General features: G+C 33.7%; 7 protein-coding genes across 7 annotated transcripts; all 7 read left to right on the forward strand.

The window, feature by feature from the left end:
* Nucleotides 1-940: 940 nt before the first annotated feature.
* LOC121800008 (major allergen Pru ar 1-like) lies at nucleotides 941-1,778 on the forward strand. Its single transcript, XM_042199547.1, has 2 exons — nucleotides 941-1,166; nucleotides 1,272-1,778. Exons 1-2 carry the CDS (start codon nucleotides 983-985, stop codon nucleotides 1,571-1,573), a joined length of 486 nt encoding a protein of 161 aa, XP_042055481.1. The 5' UTR covers nucleotides 941-982; the 3' UTR covers nucleotides 1,574-1,778.
* Nucleotides 1,779-2,950: 1,172 nt separating this feature from the next.
* On the forward strand, nucleotides 2,951-3,772 carry LOC121800410 (major allergen Pru ar 1-like). The gene is made up of 2 exons (XM_042199982.1): nucleotides 2,951-3,202; nucleotides 3,297-3,772. Exons 1-2 carry the CDS (start codon nucleotides 3,019-3,021, stop codon nucleotides 3,596-3,598), a joined length of 486 nt encoding a protein of 161 aa, XP_042055916.1. The 5' UTR covers nucleotides 2,951-3,018; the 3' UTR covers nucleotides 3,599-3,772.
* A 2,711-nt stretch (nucleotides 3,773-6,483) lies between these two features.
* LOC121800508 (major allergen Pru ar 1-like) lies at nucleotides 6,484-7,126 on the forward strand. Its single transcript, XM_042200075.1, has 2 exons — nucleotides 6,484-6,713; nucleotides 6,802-7,126. Exons 1-2 carry the CDS (start codon nucleotides 6,536-6,538, stop codon nucleotides 7,101-7,103), a joined length of 480 nt encoding a protein of 159 aa, XP_042056009.1. The 5' UTR covers nucleotides 6,484-6,535; the 3' UTR covers nucleotides 7,104-7,126.
* A 1,456-nt stretch (nucleotides 7,127-8,582) lies between these two features.
* Nucleotides 8,583-10,531, forward strand: LOC121801099 (transcription factor bHLH51-like). The gene is made up of 3 exons (XM_042200559.1): nucleotides 8,583-8,711; nucleotides 10,080-10,172; nucleotides 10,250-10,531. The coding sequence occupies exons 1-3, from the start codon at nucleotides 8,583-8,585 to the stop codon at nucleotides 10,529-10,531; spliced, it is 504 nt and encodes a 167-aa protein (XP_042056493.1).
* A 1,458-nt stretch (nucleotides 10,532-11,989) lies between these two features.
* LOC121800143 (major allergen Pru ar 1-like) lies at nucleotides 11,990-12,783 on the forward strand. The gene is made up of 2 exons (XM_042199730.1): nucleotides 11,990-12,305; nucleotides 12,425-12,783. The coding sequence occupies exons 1-2, from the start codon at nucleotides 12,119-12,121 to the stop codon at nucleotides 12,730-12,732; spliced, it is 495 nt and encodes a 164-aa protein (XP_042055664.1). The 5' UTR covers nucleotides 11,990-12,118; the 3' UTR covers nucleotides 12,733-12,783.
* Nucleotides 12,784-14,595: 1,812 nt separating this feature from the next.
* Nucleotides 14,596-15,113, forward strand: LOC121801100 (major allergen Pru ar 1-like). The gene is made up of 2 exons (XM_042200560.1): nucleotides 14,596-14,599; nucleotides 14,812-15,113. The coding sequence occupies exons 1-2, from the start codon at nucleotides 14,596-14,598 to the stop codon at nucleotides 15,111-15,113; spliced, it is 306 nt and encodes a 101-aa protein (XP_042056494.1).
* A 4,174-nt stretch (nucleotides 15,114-19,287) lies between these two features.
* Nucleotides 19,288-20,307, forward strand: LOC121798492 (major allergen Pru ar 1-like). The gene is made up of 2 exons (XM_042197530.1): nucleotides 19,288-19,535; nucleotides 19,832-20,307. The coding sequence occupies exons 1-2, from the start codon at nucleotides 19,349-19,351 to the stop codon at nucleotides 20,131-20,133; spliced, it is 489 nt and encodes a 162-aa protein (XP_042053464.1). The 5' UTR covers nucleotides 19,288-19,348; the 3' UTR covers nucleotides 20,134-20,307.
* Nucleotides 20,308-20,887: the final 580 nt, after the last annotated feature.

Raw genomic sequence — 20,887 nt, forward strand, 5'->3', positions numbered from 1 at the left:
GACTACTTGAGATTTTACAGCTGAACATGATGTCCTCTGATGTATCTATCTGGTTCCTCCTTGAAGAATTCGCACCTGTCATATTTAAAAAAAAAACAATGAAATTAATTAGTTTGAAGAATTATGGAGAATTTTGGGGAATCGGACCGAACCACATCAATTTTGGCTAATTAGAAGCGAAGTTAATATTTTTATATAATGATTAAATTAATAAATCAAATTAATTTGGTTGGCATAGCAATATAATGATTAATACTATGTTTAATCTATCGTAATATAATCTTTAAATTGAATACTACTATAATTAATTACTAGTATAATATAAAAACAGTGCAATCAATTTTAGTATATAATATACAGGTAATCTAAATATGCGGCCGTGAACGAGATCGTTTGGCACTATTAATGACTTAACATTTATTTTATGGTCAAGATATACGGATATTACTAAATTTATTATAATATGCGGAAATGGAAAATACTGAGTATTGACCGGATAATTATAAACAAATCTGTCGCCTATCTAAATTATTTTATAACCAAAACAATTCATCATAAATACTAGTTTTTGCTCCAAGCCACTGAATTAATTAAAAATATATTTACAAAATGATTAATTTTTTGTACTAATATGCAATACTCCATAATCCACGAGATCACGTCAGTCCAAAAGATAAAGCTTGAAACTTCGAAAACCGATATATGATAAAATTAGACCCGTAACAAAATTCTTGAAAGAAAATTCTTCGATATTCAATTAAAAAGGGTATTTTTCCTTCATCTTGATTAGCCATCTAGAAATTGAATTATCGAATTAAATATGTTAAAGTCCTAGGAAATTTGAATAAAGAATGCCAACCAAAATAGACAGATTTTATCCACATCTTCACTATAAATAGGGTGATTGTTTCTCATATTGAACACACACAACTCGATAAGTTCTTACTCTTCATTGATCTTATAAAGAGAAAAAAAGAGAATCATGGGTGTGATTGTTGATGAGCAAGTACTCACATGTTCAATTCCACCAGCTAGGTTTTTCAAAGCTTTCTTCGTTCATTCCAACAACCTAATGCCCAAGATTTTGCCAACAGTTTTCAAGAGTATCGAATTCACAGAAGGCACTGGTGGACCTGGATCCATCAAGGTTCTTTCTTTCCACGAAGGTACATATGTGATTTTATTATTATATGTTTGCTTCAATATATATATATATATATATATATGTGATATAAGATCAAAGTACTCATTTTTGGCTTATGATGAAATAGGAAATGAGGTGAAGACCATGAAGCATAAGGTCGAGGAACTTGACGAGGCAAACCTTGTGTACAAGTTCAATATCATCGAAGGTGCTAACATGGGTGTTGATTTTGAGTCCGTCAAATGTGTGAACAAGGTTGAAGCTGGTCCGGATGGAGGTTGCGTTCTTAAATCAACTGTCACATACAACACAAAAGGAGATAACGAGAATGTGATTCAAGAGAGCATCAAGAAAGCCAAAGAGGGTCTTGTTGGATTCTTCCAAGCTGTTGTGGGACATCTACACTCCAACCCTGATGCATACAACTAAGAAACAAGATTTCAAAGAATAGTGATGACCTTTTGGTATATCAAGTGTGTGCAATTTCGTATGTTGTGTGTTTCCAATTTAATTGTGTGATTTTCAAATAAAATTTTGATGGCCATCTTATGTCCTTTTAATGTTTGTGTGAACACAGAGGTAATATTGTACTTGTACCTTTGAAAAATTATCAATAAATCATTTTGCTTGAGTATCTCTTTCTATGACTAATTACATATATTTCCGGTCGTTGTTCTCTTAAATGGTTTCCTGGTATTGGGTGATTGAATCACTAGATATAATACTTCAATAGTATTTTTTTGATAATATAATCAATTAATATTTATTAATTGTTTAGATAAAAAGACAAGAAGTGAAATATTGATATCAATTTCTAAATAGTATATCAAAACATATTTTACGAGTATTTGAACAAAGCCTTGTAAATTTAGAGTGGATAACGAGGGTAGATCGGACCAATCCACCCGATTAACGGTTTTGGCCTAATTAGAAGCTAATGTCAATTTGCTTAGCCATGTTTTAGTCGCTTTTAAATTATACCCCTCCGTTCTATAGTAGTGTAATCATTTTGTCGTTTTGATATATTCCTTAAAAGTGCAATCATTTCCCTTTTTAGTAAAAGTTAACACATTTCTTCTCACTTACTTTTCCTTCTCTCTTACTTTATTCTATCTACTTTTTCTTCTCTTCTACTTAATTATCTTTTTATTTAATACACTATACACATTTTTCTTAATTTTCGTGCTGAAAAAAAATGTCTCCATCACTATGGAACAAGGGAATAGAAAACTGCCAACTGGCATGGTTTTATGTGTTGGTTTAAATGGTACAACTATTTGCCTATGTGTTTTATGATTATTATATTACATTGATGGATAAATTGTTTCTTTGTCTATTTGTGGATTGTATTGTTATTTATCTTCTAAAGTTCCTATATTGATAATCTGATGTCTGCAAAAAATTTTTTTGCATTTGATCGTCAATCCTATGAATTAATCGCTTTGTACTTCAAAAAAGTAATACTCCGTACTAATTAATAATTAATCAAAGCAATATTTGTTTCTATGCGAGTATACCATAACGCAATTTTTAAATTTAATATAAATAAAAAAAATTGCAATTAATTTTAATATATAATATTGATACAGTTACAGCCTGAGACCAGGTCTAATACTATTTTTTTTTCACTCGAGACCAGGTCTAATATTAGAACGTGGACTGAACGAGAACATAAAAGAACGAAACATGTAAAAGTCGTAGGAAATTTTGATAAATAATGGCAACCACAAATGACAAATTTTATCCACATTCCACTACAAATATGGTCATAATTGGTTCATATTGAATACACACAACTCAATTAGTTCCTACACTTCATTGATCTTATAATACAAGTTGGTTATTTACTTTGAAAAGAGATAAAAATTAGAATCATGGGTGTGATTGTTGATGAGCAAGTACTCACGTGCTCAATCCCACCAGCTAGGTTTTTCAAAGCTTTCTTTGTTGATTCCATCAACCTATTGCCCAAGATTTTGCCTACAATTTTCAAGAGTATAGAATATACAGAGGGTAATGGTGGACCTGGATCTATTAAAGTGTTTTCTTTCTACCAAGGTACATATATGAGAGTTTTTTAAAAATTTTATGTTAGCTTAACTATTCATATGAATAAGACCAAATCATTCATTTTTGGCTTATGGTGAAATAGGAAATGAAGTGAAGCTCATGAAGCATAAGGTCGAGGAAATTGACGAGGCAAATCTTGTGTACAAGTTCAGTATAATCGAAGGTGCTAACATGGGCGTTGTTTTCGAGTCTGTCAAAAGTGTAAATAAGGTTGAAGCTAGTCCGGATGGAGGGTGCATTCTTAAATCAACAGTCACATGTAATACAAAAGAAGATAACGAGAATGTGATTCAAGAGAGTATCAGAAAATCCAAGGAGAGTCTTGTTGGATTCTTCCAAGCTGTCGTGGGATATCTACATTCTAACCCGGATGCATACAAATAAAAAAGAAGACTTCAAAAGATAGAGATGACCTTTTGGTATATTAAGTGTGTGCAATTTCATGTATATGCATTGCTGAGGCAACCAACTACTTAGCTCTAGGTGTTATTGTCACCTTAAATCAGCAAGCCAGTTTGCCTCAACTATAAAGATGCCTCCATCTTAGGCATTACTCCACTAAATTGGCTAATCCCTTATCTTTTAAATAACCTGTTAGATGTCAATTGGCATACATACTTCGCTTTTAAATTCTTGAAAACTATCGACTGGTACAGTTTGATGTTTTTTTAAACGATGTTTAATTATCTGTGTCTTTTTTTGGTTTTTGCTTTTGCTATTTGTCATTTTTCTGTTTTTTTTTTGTTTTATTTATAGTTATTAGATCCCTTCTTTATTGGTAAATGAACATAAATTTTAAAAGCCGTGTTGTGATGGAATCGAATCCATGACCTTTAATTTAGTCTAGACATGAACCGTTAAATCATTTTAACGCCTGGTCAACACATGCACACAGTCATTAGATTCATTTGACCATGAGGTTGGAAAATGACATTAAATGAGTTACTTTTTCAATTGCTAATTTTTTTCTATATTTTTATTCTGATTTTGCAATTAATTTTAATACTATTATACAATTTTCATACAGCCAGGTAATGTAATTTTATAATGTGGCGCTGAATGAGATTGTGGCCGGCTTGGTGCTATTGACTTGCATATGATCAAAATTAGCTGAAATTTAAATAAACCGTTAGAGAGTCTATTTTGATCGAATAATCAAAATATATTTTGTCGACTATCTAAAATACTAATGTATGTAATAATTAACAATAAAATAATATAAATCGCGTCATCCCACGACCCCGTTTTCACGGTGTAGGTTGTTCGCATTTTAAATTATAAACAGAAGATACAACTTTTAATTGATAAGAATTAAAGTAAACAAAAATAAACCTTCGTCGTTAAATACAACTGACTTCACGTAAATCCAATGGATCTTAACCAAGACCTTTTTCTCTCGATTTTGCTCCAACCGAGCCAAAAATTTGAATTAATGGAAATATATTTTAAAGAATGTATCATTTGTTCTAATACTGTAATATTATTATAATCCATGAATATCATCATGCCAGTCCATAAATTGAAGCTTAAATTTTCTAAACCGATGCATCATATGCTAAATTAAACTAGTAACAAAATTCTAAAAGAAAATTTGCTTTAGTTGTTGTTTTTATTTCATGTTTCTTATTTTTGCTGGTATTCAATTATTCGTGGTTTTCTGTTGTTTAGAGCATCCACAACCGTGCTCTTGCCAGCGGCACGGTTGTGGGCCCGACCCCACTTTTTCTGTCTGCTCTCTGGTAAGAGCACAACACCCACAGCTGTGCTCTTCCGCAAGGACGAGCACAATTAATTTAAAATTCAATTACACAAAAACATTTCCATAATACTAAAATTCATTAAAAAACCACAATAAATATTACAAATTACAAATAAAATAAAAAAGACATAATTAAAATTCTAAAAATTAAAAATTACATAATTAAAATCATAAAAATTAAAAATTACATAATTTAAAAACTAAAAATTACATAATTAAACTCCTAAAATTTAAAAATTACATGATTATTGACTAATATTACCCGAGGAAGACCCTAAAAATTAAAAATTACATGATTATTGGCTAATATTACCCGAGGAATACCCTAAAAATTAAAAATTTTTGGGAGTGAAATTGGGGGGTATTTATAGATGAAAGTGTGTATTTTTGGGGTAAAAAAATGAAAAAAAATTAAAAAGTGGAAAAAAAAATTACAAATAAAATAAAAAAGACATAATTAAAATTATAAAAATTAAAAATTACATAATTAAAATCATAAAAATTAAAAATTACATAATTAAAAAACTAAAAATTAAAAATTACATAATTAAACTTCTAAAATTTAAAAATTACATGATTATTCGCTAATATTACCCGAGGAAGACCCTAAAAATTAAAAATTACATGATTATTGGCTAATATTACCCGAGGAAGACCCTAAAAATTAAAAATTTTTGGGAGTGAAATTGGGGGGGTATTTATAGATGAAAGTGTGTATTTTTGGGGTAAAAAATGAAAAAAAAAATTAAAAAGTGGAAAAAAACGGTTATAAACGGATATTTTTTTTTTGGGAAGTGAATTTTTTTTTTATTTTTATCGGTTTTTTTGATTAAAAACCGATTTTTTAATTAAAAAAAAATTTAAACACAACGGCTATGCCGTTGACGAATCCCAGCGCGCCACGTCAGCTGCTCGCTGGCACGGCGCTGCTCGATGCATCGAGCAGCGCCGTGCCAGAGGCGCGAGCGCAGCGACGGCGGGTAGCGTCCGTGCCAGCGGCGACGGACGCCACCGTTGTGGATGCTCTTATGTTTGTGTATTTAATTTTACTTCTGTGTATCCAATCAAAACATATACTTTTGAGTATTATTCGAAAACTGCACTTATAGTTATTAGATTCCTTTGGTGTATAGAGTGTTTGTATTTATTAATTCATAAAATTTTGTAAGTTCTTTGTGTTCATAAATTGATGTATGCCATTTTTTGCATTTCATCGTCACTCCTATGAATGACGAGCTTTGTACTTCATAAAATATACATAGTTAGAATAATTAATGTATCAAAGCAATAATTATGAGGTTCTATGCGAATATACCGAACGAGATTGTTTCGCACTATTGACTTACATTAGTATGTTATGGTCAAAATTAAATATGCAAAAGTCATAGGAAATTTTGATAAAGAATGCCAACCAAAAATGATAAATTCCATCCACATTTCACTACAAAAGGGTCATTGGTTCTCACATTGAATATACACAACTCAATTAGTTCTTACTCTTCATTGATCTTATAGTACAAGTTGATTATTTCCTTTGAAATAGAGAAAAATTAAAGTAAATCATGGGTGTAATTGTTGATGAGCAAGTACTCACATGCTCAATCTCACCAACTAGGTTTTTCAAAGCATTCTTTGTTGATTCGAAGAACTTGTTGCCCAAAATTTTACCTACGGTTTTCAAGAGTGCAGAATACATAGAGGGCAATGGTGGATCCATCTTACTGCTTTCTTTCTATGAAGGTATATATATGTACTATGTGATAATGATTTTGTTATTTTATGTTAGCTAAATCATTCATTTTTGGCTTATATTTATATGGTGAAATAGGAAATGAAGTGAAGACCATGAAACATAAGGTCGAGGAAATTGACGAGGCAAATCTTGTGTACAAGTTCAGCATAATCGAAGGTGCTAACATTGGCGTCGATTTTGAGTCTGTCAAGAGTGTGAACAAGGTTGAAGCTGGTCCCGATGGAGGTTGCATTCTTAAATCAGTTGTCACATACAACACAAAAGGAGATAACGAGAATGTGATTCAAGAGAGTATCAAGAAAGCCAAAGAGAGTCTCGTTGGATTCTTCCAAGCTGTTGTGGGACATCTACATTCCAACCCTGATGCATACAACTGAAATCAAGATGGCCCTTTTGCTATATTAAGTGTGCAATTTCGTGTGTTGTGTGTTTTCAAATCAATTGTGTGATTTTCAAATAAGTTTTTGATATCCATTTTATTTCCATTCAATGTTTGTGTGAACATATAATGTTGAAAAGATGCAATAGTGTACTTGTACCTTTGAAAATTGATCGATAAATCGTTTTGCTTTAGTATCTCTTTCTACTCGTTGTTCTTTGGGTTCTTGCATTGGGTTGCTAGAAGATCCATAACTTAAAAATGAAGAAAGGAGCATAATCAAATGTTTAAAATTAAAGACAATACTTCAATATTTTGTTGATAATATGATAAAATAAATATATATTGATATTTAATTAGCCTTAGTGCCTGTCAACACGACAACTGATTAATAAATATCATTAGTTAATAGTACTAGTATTCAAAAAGGGTTCATAAGTATTAATTTATCCAAATGAGTGGAGTTTTCAATATTAAATTATCGTAAAATGATTGATTGCTGACTTAAAATTCTATTTAATGGCTGATAATCATTAGAAACTCAAGAAAACTAAAATTATACTGAATGACCAAATTCTATATAGAAAAGTCGTCAATGATATGTAAAATTGTAAAGGCTTATTTTGGTCCTTAAGATATTGCGATTTTTTTATTTTGGTCCAAAATATTATCTTTTGAATTATTCGGTCCCTCACAAATAAAAATGGGTCACATTTTGTCCATTTTGGACGGTTCCGTCAAAAATTAGACGGTCAACGCCAATTAACTTAATTTTGACTGGATTAATAATTTTAACACAATAATGTATTCTACCTATTTGGTCCTAAACATATTGACCGGAAAAGGTGTTGAGCCCAACGCCTCTCTCACTTCCTTTAAGTCCATGCTCGACTCTGATTGCTTCCTCAACAATGCCATCACCGCCCCCAATTCGTTCAACCTCCCTGAATTCAGCTCCCTTTTATTCAATCCTTTGGATTCCTCTTCCTCCTGCTCTCCCTCCCAGCCCTTCTACCTCGATTCGTTGCAGCAGATGCCCTCATTTTGACCCCCTAAATCCGTAATGCCCTCTCTCTTCACCGCTAATTTGATAATGGCGGCTTCGATTTGAGCTGCGACCAGAGCTACTTCCCCGCTCTGGACGCGGTTTCCGCGCCTATGATGATGGGTTTTAACGGATTTAATTCTCAATTTCAATCCAATGCCGAGTTCTCGACGCGGATGCTTCCCTTTTCCGACGATAACGCCGCTACTGGAGGTGCTTCAAATGCAATCAATTTCGAGGGTTTCGACCCTAGCGGTGGAGTGGGATTGAATCCTAACAAGACTAAGCTGCTGAGGCCTCTCGAGGTTCAGCCGTCGGTGGGAGCGCAGCCGACTCTGTTTCAGAAGAGGGCGGCGGCAGAGCTCGAGGCTGCAGAATTTGGGGGCTATGAGCTCGAAGAGCGACGAGGTCTCGGCAAACATTGATGATGCAATGGAGATAGAATTAGGGAGAAAAAGGAGATTTGATGATGAAATGGAGGATATAGGCGCTGATATCTCCACCTTGAATTACGATTCCGATGACCTGTTATTTCGTTTCTTCTTCAGTCATTTTCTTATTGTATTAGATGGTGATTAATTAAATTAAGATTGTAATTAATGCATGAAATTGAATAAGAAAGAAAGAGAACAAAGACACTATGGATTGGGGCCTTTTTTGGGGATGGAGGGGATGAGATGATGGGTGAATAAAGACAATATGTTTAGGACCAAATAGGTAGAATACATTATTGTGTTAAAATTGTTAATCCAGTCAAAATTAAGTTAATTGGCGTTGACCATCAATTTTTTGACGGAACTGTCCAAAATGGACCAAATATGACCTGTTTTTATTTATGAGGGACCGAATAATTCAAAAGATAATGTTTTGGACCAAAATAAAAATATTGCAATATGTTAAGGACCAAAATGAGCCTTTAGTCTATGTAAAACTAAGATTTACTATGAAAGAGGTAAAACATGTGGATTCTATTAGGATCGTACCATCTCTTAGTGTGCTAACTAATTTGTTGGATCTAGAAATGAATATGATCAAGATTTTATTTCTATCCGATGTTTGTTTCAGAGCCAAAAATGTATTCGAGGTATATTAACGTGTAAAATCATATTAGAAATGAGTCACTCACTCCGTAAAAAGATCTTATAAAAAAGAGGATTATTCATATCTATAAACTAGCTAGAATCATCACCAAGTCGATGTAAAACAAGATTTAAGATTTTTAACATTACATATATTTATATAGGGTCCTGTTAGGTTGAGATTATTTAGCTAAATTGAGAAATGAGATGCAATCTCAGCCACTAATCCACAAGATTAACGAAATGTCAACAGCTATCACATTATGTCAACACGGGGGTATAAGTGTCATTTCATGTTTTAATGTGTCGGATTGTTGACATAGCTTGTATGTCTAGTTGACATGACTTATAATTGTTGTTGACATGGTTTCTATGTATAGTTGACATGGTTGTACGTGTAGTTGACATGGCTTGTAACACAGTTGACATAGCTTGTACGTGTAGTTGACACGATATGTACCGTAGTTGACATGACATGTCAATATTCTATACAATCTCATCTACCAAATTGGTATTTTATGGAGTTGTCTTACGAAGCTCAAGGTATGTTCTCATGCTAATTCCACAAATGTCAGCAAAAAACATCACATAATGTATTCATAAATTTCAAAGAAATGTCACTAGCAACGCAAATGTCAATATGTCAACAGACTCCAAAGGCACCTACAAAATGTCATCCTAAATTTTCATCTTCAATTCACAATGTCAACAAACCAGCATCTCCTACATTTCAACATGTCAACAGCAAATGCCTACAACTGAAGTTTCAATATAATGTCAACAACAAATTTGTTCACCCAAAAACCAACAGCCAATGCCGCAGATTTTCAACAAATAAACAACATCCGAGAAACGCTGCAGAGACAGAATCAACGCTCAACTCTCAGCAAACTCATCCCTAAATCGCTCAACTCTCCGCAAACTCATCCCTAAATCTGAAAAGGTATTTTCCCTTCTTTCTCTGTCTCTCTCGAATCGAATCAAAATTCTCACTGAATTGACCGATTCCGATCAATATAGATGGACAAGGCAGCGCCATTGGGGCACGTGGTGGATCACGTGAAGGAGCAGCGGCAGAGGGCGAAGGAGGCGAGCAAAATCAGCAGCGGCGTGCCGAGCGAGATCGACGAGGTAATCGTCGATCAGATTGAAGACGGATCGGAGCAGATCAAGTCGTCGATCCGTTGCGACGATCGGCCGGAGCTCTTCGCGGAGATCGGGAGCGCTCTGAAAGCGCTGGAAGCCACCATTGTTGAAGCCAACATCTCGAAGCACACACACCAGCACCCTCACAATCCCTAATTAAAATATGAAATTACCATTCTGTCCTTTTATAATTAATTAATCTAAAAATATTTTTCATGTGGCAAATTCTGGACCACTCATTTAATAAAAATGAGTGGCTGAGATTGCATCTCATTTCTCAATTAGCCTAAAAAATCTCAATTGATCATGGACCTATTTATATATTTGAAAAATATGTATACGGGATTTAAGATTTTTAACATTGCATATAGAGTCAAATAATTGAAAAATATGTATCTGAATCCTCTAGAATAGTCGTATTAATACTAAGCCAACAATTTTGACCAATATATAATATATTAAACGTACATTTCGTTCAAATGTCATTTTAGCCTTCAAATATTTCGGTTCTCAGTAACTTTTGTAGAGGGGTGTTGAATATTATGTTCTTTGAAAAACTAAATTTGTAATAATTTATATTAATTTTCTTGCCATAAAATTTGATGTTAAACTTTAAATGAAAATTTTAAAGAACTACATAAAAAATGAAATAGTCAATGTGGATGAAGAGCACTATGGATAAAATTAGAGTCAAATTTTAAGTCTAATTTTATTTTGCTTTAATTTATTTAACTCTTATCTGTTTGAAACAAGCTAATTAATTCACCAATCAAGATATATGTAATTTTTTTGATTATATCAAAAATCTCAAACCGCAAGAGTGTGGTGAGATCAGGGGCGGATCTAGTAAAGTGCTAGGAGGGGCATTTACCCCACCTCAAATTTTTTTCTCCATATATATATTGTATGTATAAAATTTATTTCTTTTAATTTTTTATTAAATGCCCCTCCTCAAATTCTTAATTTTCTTCATAGATAAATTTGCCCCCTTTTCTACAAATTTCTGGCTCCATCCCCGGGTGAGATATAATTAATCGCCTTGACCTCTTAATTTCCTTGTGGTCTTTGCATTAAGTTAAGTTATATGGTTTTCTAATATTGATATTTTATATTTTTTTATGTATTAAAAAGAGAGTTTCCCATTTGCAATAAATTGAAAATGATTAGAGTGGCAATTTCTTTAGAGAAATTGTTGGCCACCGTTTAAGTCAATTTTTCCTTACTATCTTGCGTAAATGATTAGAGTGGCAATTTCTTTAGAGAAATTGTTGGCCACCGTTTAAGTCAATTTTCCTTACTATCTTGCATTGGAGAGAGAATTTTGAGATTCACTCATTCATTTACTTATTTCATATGTTTTTAACCCTTTTTTAATAAAGTTTAATTTGTTTAATAATAAGATAATAAATACTTAAATATACTGAAATTTTGAGCATATAGGTGGTCTTGTCTTTTAGCGAGTTCTTTTGATAAATCCAAAATTTCAAGATAACTAGAACGATTAAATAATCATCACAGTCAATGATCGAGCCAGACCACATACTTATGTATTTATATAGCAAAGAAGACTTCCAACCAAATAATCAATCACGTAAGAAGAAAATTCGTTAAAATAATTAATGAAACTACCAAACAATTTTGCCATCGCTTATAAATAGCCGTTTTGAGATACAACGCCAAATTTGGTTCTTAATTAGCCGAAAAATCTTGATTTTTCATTATCGCTAAAAAAAAAGTTAAATTATGGCGGCGATAATTGATAAGCAAGAAATAAAGAGTTCGATACCGGCGGGAAGGTTATTCAAAGCATTTGTATTGGATTCCGACAACATCCTGCCGGAGATAATGCCCGGAGTTTTCAAGTCTTTGGAAATCATACAAGGAGATCATGATGAAGTTGGAAGAATAAAGATTGTAACATTTTCCCCAGGTAAATAAATACTACTAGTATATAAATTTATTGAGTTTTTGTTACTCCTACTAATACAAAATAAATATGGAGTGCATGTTTATATACATAAATTGTGTTCATTTAATGTGTTTAAATAGAGACTCAAATCAAGGCTGCAAAGCATAGGACCGAAGCAATTGATGAGGTGAACTACAAGTACAAATATAGTCTTATCGAAGGGAGTATATTGGGAGATGATTTAGAGTCCATCACGTACGACATCAACGTTGAAAATGGTGAAAACGACGTCGTTTCTGTTATGACCTTTGTCACTACTTATCGCCCCAAAGGCGATAACCACCATAGCATACTAGAGAAGGTCAAGCAAAGCCAAGAGAGGACTGAGGGATTTGTTCGTGCTATTGAAGCCTACATTCTTGCAAACCCTTTTAAGTACAATATCTGAGTGGAAATTTGAAATAATAAATCTTGTTTAAATTGTTGGTTTGTGTTTTTAATTTTCATTAAATAAGTTGAATTGTCATCAACTCGCGAGTAGAGTGGTCACTGGTGTATGTACCTCACAAGGAGTGACAATTATTTTCAACAAAACGTATTGTATGCTCCATAAATACCATCAAAATCGTTACTCCTCCGTCTATGATTAAATCTCTCATATATGATCAAGATTCAAGATGGGTTTTTAGAAATTGTTTAACTGGATAAAGTAAAGTGAGTAGAAAAAAGTTAATTGAATGTGGAGCCTATTTTTATATATTATTTTATAGTAAAATATGAGTAGAATGAATTAATGAAATGTAGAGTCCATTTACTAAATATAGTAAAAGTGAAATAGATATTTATGGGCAGAAGGATAAAAAAATGAGATATTCAATGGGGGGAGAGTATATTTCAATTATATAATAGTGTGATCATACATAAATAGGGATAAAAATTTATAGTCGGAATTGTGGAAAGTAGTAAACTAGTGGTAGTAATTTATAATTCGGCTTCCACACCCACAAATTGAGTCGTTATTTATGTACTAGCATATAATATTTTTTCAACATGAATTATGTCCAACATGCATTTTAAAATCTTTATACCTTACAGATATAGTTATAGTTGCAGACTATTTTTGTTAAAAAAAAACTTAATTAACTAGATCCATGCTTATGTAGATCGGTTGCCAAATTTATGCTCATTAATATTATCAAATTTAACAGAATATATAACGTTGAGCAAATTAAAGAACAGTCCTATTTTAATCGTAGGAATCTGCTATTTTCAATCGGCAAATAAAATAGAAATATTAGTTTTTATACTGAGATTTTTCAGTTTTTATTTGATTTATAAAACTATCAATTAGTAACGCAAATAAAATATTCACATTTTCAATTATTTAGTACATACCCAAGTTTAGTTTTTCAAGATGAGCACTGAACCCAGTTACGCATAGGCCGACCTGGACCTTGGTTTTATGCCCATGCGGGATGGTAGTTGGTCAACTCAGAATAGGTTAATCAATTGTATTCGACTCAATTCTAATTATATTCGTTCCGTCACATTTTGTCATTTCGGTCTGTCTCATTATAAGAGTCACATTTCACTTTTATCGTAAATAAATCTCACATTCTACTAACTCATTTCACTCACATTCTATTATAAAATCAATATAAAAAAATGAATCATATATTTTACTAACATTTTCAACTTACTATTCTTTATATTTCTTAAAACTCGTGCTCACATCAAATGTGTATCCTATTGTGAGACGGAGGAAGTACTATTAATAATTTAAATACGAACATTATACTAATAAATTAGTAGTACTCCTATAAAACTTGAAAATGAAATAAAATTATTTATGAATATAAACCTTAAATAATTTCGATATACTAGGGAGTATTTAAAAATACTCCGTATAAAAAAATTATGTTCACATAAGTTGAAAAATCTTGTGCACAGCAAATTGTGCTGTGATTCTAGAAAATACTGTAGAAATCATATAGAAAGAGTATTTGGCGACAAAATTATGATCGCAGCCTCCCATTTTGACTAGTTAATGGTGGTATTTTACTGGTCAATATCAATTTTACTGGTCAATAAAATAGACTCTAATAATAGAAATTCCTATTATTGGAGGGATAAAACATATATTTTTATCAATTTTCTAGACGTTCGACCATCCTGCACAAGACATATTAGTATTTTATGAAATTTATAATAAATAATCACATTTATTGGCTAAGAGCCTCGACCCCTACTCTACCTGAACCAGTATTGCATCAAAAGGGGTTAATTATTAAAAATATTTATCAAGGGTAACATGGGTATATAAATGACAAGAGTATAAGGTGTGATGCAATTACTTCCTTTAGATAATTCATAGTTTTGAATAGAAATCTTATCGTGTTTGAATGTATGATGTGCCGAGATTGTATTAATTAAACATCAGTAATATTGTAATATTTGAATTGGAATTTATTGACACCATCTAATAAATCTTGATATTTTAAATAAATTCATGTATTTTTTTAAATAGGGGACCAAATCAAGAGTGCAAAACATAGAACTGATGAGATCGATGAAGCAAATCGTGTGTTCAAGTACACTTTGATCGAAGGTGGAGCCCTCAGAGATGATTTTGAGCTCGTCTCGTACGACATGAAGGTTGAAGATGGTCCAAATGGAGGGTGTGTGTACAAGATGACTAGCAAATACCACACCAAAGGAGATAATCACAATGTGATTCAAGAGAAGATCAAACAAGGACATGAAGGAGCTAAGGCATTCTTCCATGCTGTTGAAGCTTACCTCCAAGCAAACCCCAACGAATACAACTAAATTGGAAAAATTATAACTAGCTTCTGTTAATTTTACCAATTTTAATTAAATTATGGCTTGTTTTGTTGAGCTTTGAGTTGTCACTTTTTCAATAAAATGTTGTGGAAGAATGAATGTATTGCTTGAAGTTTATTAAACTTGATTTGTCTTATTATATACTCTTTATATAATGCTTAATGTTCCAATGTCTTCAAATATTTTACTAGAACAACTTTATTTCATATTTGTGGGGATAATATATTAATGGGCAAAAAGAACAGTTGTATACAAATTTCGTGCACTTGTTAAAGATATAAATATTGCTCTAAAATTTCCTAAATAGTACCCCTTCCATTCATATGTAATGGAGTCGTATTTCTTTTTAGGTTGTTCCATCGTAGCTGAGTCATTTTTAGCAAAAAATAACGTATTATTCTTCTCACTAACTTTATTTTCTCTTCATTTCTTTATCGTTTTCCTTTCCTACTTTATTCTTCATTCACTACTCGCTTTTAACATAATTTCTTAAATCTCGTGATAAAAAGAAATGCTTCACTATACACTTACGCTATCGAATAGTGAAGTTAATAATTGGGCCGGATATATTAGCTTTTACGTGCAATAGTATCTGGTTGGCTCCCAATACTCTTTGTATCCCACTTAAAATGAAATGTTATTTCATTGCTATATTTTTACATAATTTTATGCGATGCCATTATGTGAATTAAGTGAAAAAGATAAAAAAAAATGAAGAGAGAGATGATTTTATAAAATATGGAGCATCACTTTAGATTGAATATTTAAAAAAATATATCTAAGTGTTTAAATAAAGTATTCACTACAAAAGAAAAGCTCTTTACCGAGCATATATGTGTTACCGAGCACTTTTTGTATTTGGAAATTTCCAAGCATTTTGTAATTGTTGGATGTCAGATCATTCTTTATGCTATAGCCTATAAGCGCCTCATAATTTTTTGGATTATTAATATTCTTTTAATAAGACATCTCTCTGTCTATTATTAATTGTCATATATTTATTCGACATAAGTTTTAAGAAATATAATAAAAAGTGAGTTGAATGTTGGTACTATATTTATATATTAGTTTTATAATTAAATATGAATAATGAGTTAATAGAATGTGAGGTCTATTATAAAAATAGTAAAAAATAAACGTGGTAAGTATTTGGGGACGTCCAAAAAAGAAATTATTGACGAGTAATGACAAAAGTAGAAAGTATATTATTTGTAGAATTGACACTCAATTTTTGGGGTTTTGTTTTTGACAGATGCCTTTGTAGTCAAAACGGAGTACGATAGCTAAAGAGAAAATTCATTTTCAATTATACTCGTTGAAAGGAGGTAGATAAAGCGAGCACTTTTTGTGCTAAAAAATTGCTCTCTAGTTTGTATTTTTCAAGTATTTATACCTTTATTTCAAGCACATTAGTGTTGACAAAAAACTTTATTTTATGGAGTAGTAACTAATTAATTTTAAGAGAGACATATGTTGTGTATATCTTTGATAACTGTTCTCAATATTGGCATTCGTCAATCGTCAATATACGAGAAATCCTTTAGAAAGAAAAAAAAAATTGCCTGAATTATTGTCGCAGCCAGCAGCCTCCCTTGTTGACCAATTTGGTGGAGTAGTAAAGTAGTAGTAGTAATTGGCTCTAAATATCCTTTTTTACTAGTCAATAAAATAGAATTCCTATTTTGGAATAATGAAAACCTAACATTTTATCAATTTTCTAGACGTTCGACTAACTGTTGCCGGTCTTATCAGACCATCCACAACGGGACTCGCCGGCGTCTCGCGTCTCGTCTCAGCGAGACGAGACCCCGGCGAGACGCGTTGCAGCCTCCATCTCGTCCCGTCTCGTCGCGCGACTCGACTCGCCGAGCCAGGAGACGAGCTGGCTCGCCACGCGCCTCGGCGACGTGGCGCAGCCCGGCGTCGTCACGTGCTGACGCAATAAATATTTTTTTTTAAAAAAAATTCGAATTTAAATAAAAAAAAAAAAAAAATTTGTAACGGTATTATTACCGTTTTTTTGTTTTTTTTATATTTTTTTTGTTTTTTATTAAATTTTTTACTCTATAAATACTCCTAAACCCATCCTCATTTACACACAACTACACATCTATTCTTCATATCATCTAAATTTTCTCTCAAATTTTCGCTGAAATTTTCATAACCCAACTCAAGATGTCCGGCGACGGCGAGGGCAACTATGGCGGCTCCGGCTCCGGCGGGTGGGATCTCAACTCATTCGGCGATTGGGAGAACATGATCAACACATTGGGCGGTGGAGGTTCGTCAACGCCGGGGACCCAGGGTTCGGCGACGCCGGGGGGGTACCAACCACCCAATTTTGACCTTGATGCATATGTTCGTCCCAACGTCCCGCGGTTTTCGCAGGGATTATCCCAGATCCGGGAGGATTTTCCAGTTGATCCCACGCCGGGAGTAGGCCGAGGCGGTGGAGGTGGGCGAGGCGGTGGAGGTGGCCGAGGCAGTGTACAACCCCAGACGGGCGAGGACGAGGAGGAAGAAGAGGAAGAGGAAGAGGATCTTGGCCGACATCCGTACAACAACCTCGAAACGATGGCGGTGTACAACGCCTGGATCACGGTCTCGTACGATCCCATCGTCGGGAATCAACAAACCCGGAAGTGTTTCTGGGAAAAGGTTGTCGAGGTCTACCACCAAATAAAGCCGAACCGCTCCCGCAAGCGCACAGTTAAAATGATCCGCTGTCACTTTGACCGAGTCGACCGACAGGTCAAAAAATTCTGCGGCATCTACTCGGCGGAAGAGGCGCGCTACCAAACGGCGCCACGGCCACCGACATTTTGACGTCCGCTTTGCGCGCCTACTACCAGGACGAGGGACATCAATTCAGATTTGTTGATGTTTGGCGCGCCGTCAAGGACGAGGAACGATGGGCCGGCGGTTTCCACTCCAGCTCGGGCTCAAACTCGAAGCGCACGAAGCATACGGCGAGTGGCCAATACTCGTCTAGTGCTGGTGCGTCTGGTGGTGACACTGCTGAAGGCATCAGCCAACATGATGCTGAATCCCAGGAGTTTGCGGGTACGGTCGGCGATGCAGGAGGATCAGCGAGTAGGCGCCGTCGGCCGCAAGGGACGAAGGCGGCGAAAGCGGCTAGAGCAAGGAAGGGCCGAGGCGAATCAAGCCAGTCGGCCTCAGGATCGGGCTCGCGAGGAGGCTCGGACACACTTATGGTGGCGTACATGACCGCCACAATGGCGGACACTTCCCGCTTCTCGCACTCCCAATACGCGGCCTGGTGGAACGGAATTGTGCATATGGCAGCACAACTTGGCCTTCCGACTCCCCCTCAACCTCGACCGCCTCCGGAGGATGATTAGCCCTTCCGATTAATTTTTTTTTATTTTGTGTGTTTTTTTTATTTTGTGTGTTTTTTTATTTTGTGTGTTTTTTTTATTTTGTGTGTTTTTTTATTTTGTGTGTTTTTTAATTTTGTTTTAATTTTAATAAAGTGTGTTTGTTTAAATTGAATTGGGTTTTAAAAAAAATTATAAATTAAATTGAATGAATAGTAATTAAGAGACGGTATAGAGACGGTTAAGAGACGGAGCGTTGCAGCCTCCGTCTCTTAGTTAAGAGATGGAGGAAAAAAGGACAGTGGGGCCCTCAAATAGTGCTCAAATAGTAGTTAAGAGACGGTTTAAGAGACGGTATAGAGACAGCGTTGTGGATGGCCTCAGCTTGAGTATATCAGTAATTTACGAAAGTTAATTAATTATGATAAATAATTACATTTATTAGATAAGACATGTGTCCATATCTACTGATTTAGAAAGTTACGTCTTTGTGAGATAGGTATATTGTGATAAAAATTTGTGTGTCGTGTTGAAATACAAAGATAGTGTGGCATGTGTGTTATTAAGTTAGTACTATCAGCAACCTTGACCATTTAGGAAAGTATAAATTAGTGGATAAAGCTTGTCACAAATTCAAAATAGTTTGACTGGAAATGAGTACTTTGTCTAGAAGAGAAGAATTCAAATGCAGACCAAAGAGGTCAAGAAATAAATATATACTAAATATAATTTGTATAATTGATCGTGTGATATGACAATTTTAACCTCGCCTACACCACTATATATAGAGGCCATTTGTTCCACCACAAATCAATCAATCCAATCTTGCTCTCTCAGAATTCCAGCTTTATAAATTTGTTAGTTTGATTTTATTTGGAAATCATGGGCAGTGTGATCGTCGACGATCTACAAATCAGCAGCTCAATCCCTCCGGCAAGACTATTCAAATCATTCATTCTTGACTCCGACAACCTCATGCCCAAGGTGTTGCCGGGCTTCTTCAAGAGCTTTGAAACCGTTCACGGCGACGGCGGCGCTGGTTCCATCAAGCTGATCACTTGGGCTGAAGGTACCTACTTTTTATTTACTTTGAAAGTTCTAACAGTATTACATATATCTGTCGAGGGTAATATGGGTATAATAATATTATTCAATATACACACAATCACTACCTTCAATAATTCATAGATTTGGATAAAAAAGTCTTTATCGTGTTTGAATGTATGATGGACGAGATTGGATTAATCAAACATTGATAACATTGAAATATTTGAATTCCGATATATTGAGACGCCATCTAATCGATCTTGATATTTCAATAAAAGAAGAAAATAAATTAAAAATTCTTGTATTTTTGTCAAATAGGAGACCAAATCAAGAGCGCAAAGCATAGAACTGATGAAATCGATGAGACAAATCGTGTATTCAAGTACACTCTGATCGAAGGTGGAGCCCTGGGAGATGATTTTGAGCTTGTCTCGTATGACATGAAGGTTGAAGACGGTCCAGATGGAGGTTGTGTGTACAAGGTGACTAGCAAATATCACACCAAAGAAGATAACCAAAATGTGATTCAAGAGAAGATCAAACAAGGACACGAAGGAGCTAAGGCATTCTTCCATGCTGTTGAAGCTTACCTCCAAGCAAACCCCAACGAATACAATTAAATTGGGAAAATTATAACTAGCCTCTGTTAATTTTACCAGTTTTAATTAAATTATGGCTTGTTTTGTTGAGCTTTGAGTTGTCACTATTTCAATAAAATGTTGTGGAAGAATGTATTGCTTGAAGTTTATTAAACTTGATTTGTCTTATTATATAGATGAATACATAATTTATAACTCTTGTCGATGTTTCTTTGTTATATTTAACGGTCCAATATCTTAAAATCTTATTTTACAAAAATAACTTTATTTCATATTTGTGAATATAATATATTAATGTGCAATATAGACAGTTGTATTACGTACACTATATTGCTTTAAAATGTCTATAAATATGGAGTAGTTATTATCACTTAAATCGAATTATGAAATTACTTTGTGAAGTAATAAGGGCAACATAATTTTGGCCCACACCATAAATGGCCCTAGCTTCGAATTAATTTTTTGTTTCATGATTCCTATAACGCCTACCATCATTAAAATCGAAGAAAAGTTACATTTTTTCTGATTTTTTTCAAAAAGTACCTATGTGCCAAATTTGGTGAAATCTTTTTTTTTATCCTTCTCGAATTTTTAAAATAGTAGTAATAAAAATAAGCTCAAAACCTCATTTTATGGCCCAATATAGTGGATATCAAAACTCAAATTGCTTCAAAATTGGATTTTATCATGGTAGGTATTTTGGAGGTGGATTTTTCCCTTTTTTGTAATTGGCAAATAAAATAGATAAATAAGAATGTTACAAATAATAATAACA

The sequence above is a fragment of the Salvia splendens genome, chromosome 4, assembly GCF_004379255.2.
Source record: "Salvia splendens isolate huo1 chromosome 4, SspV2, whole genome shotgun sequence".
NCBI lineage: Eukaryota > Viridiplantae > Streptophyta > Magnoliopsida > Lamiales > Lamiaceae > Salvia > Salvia splendens.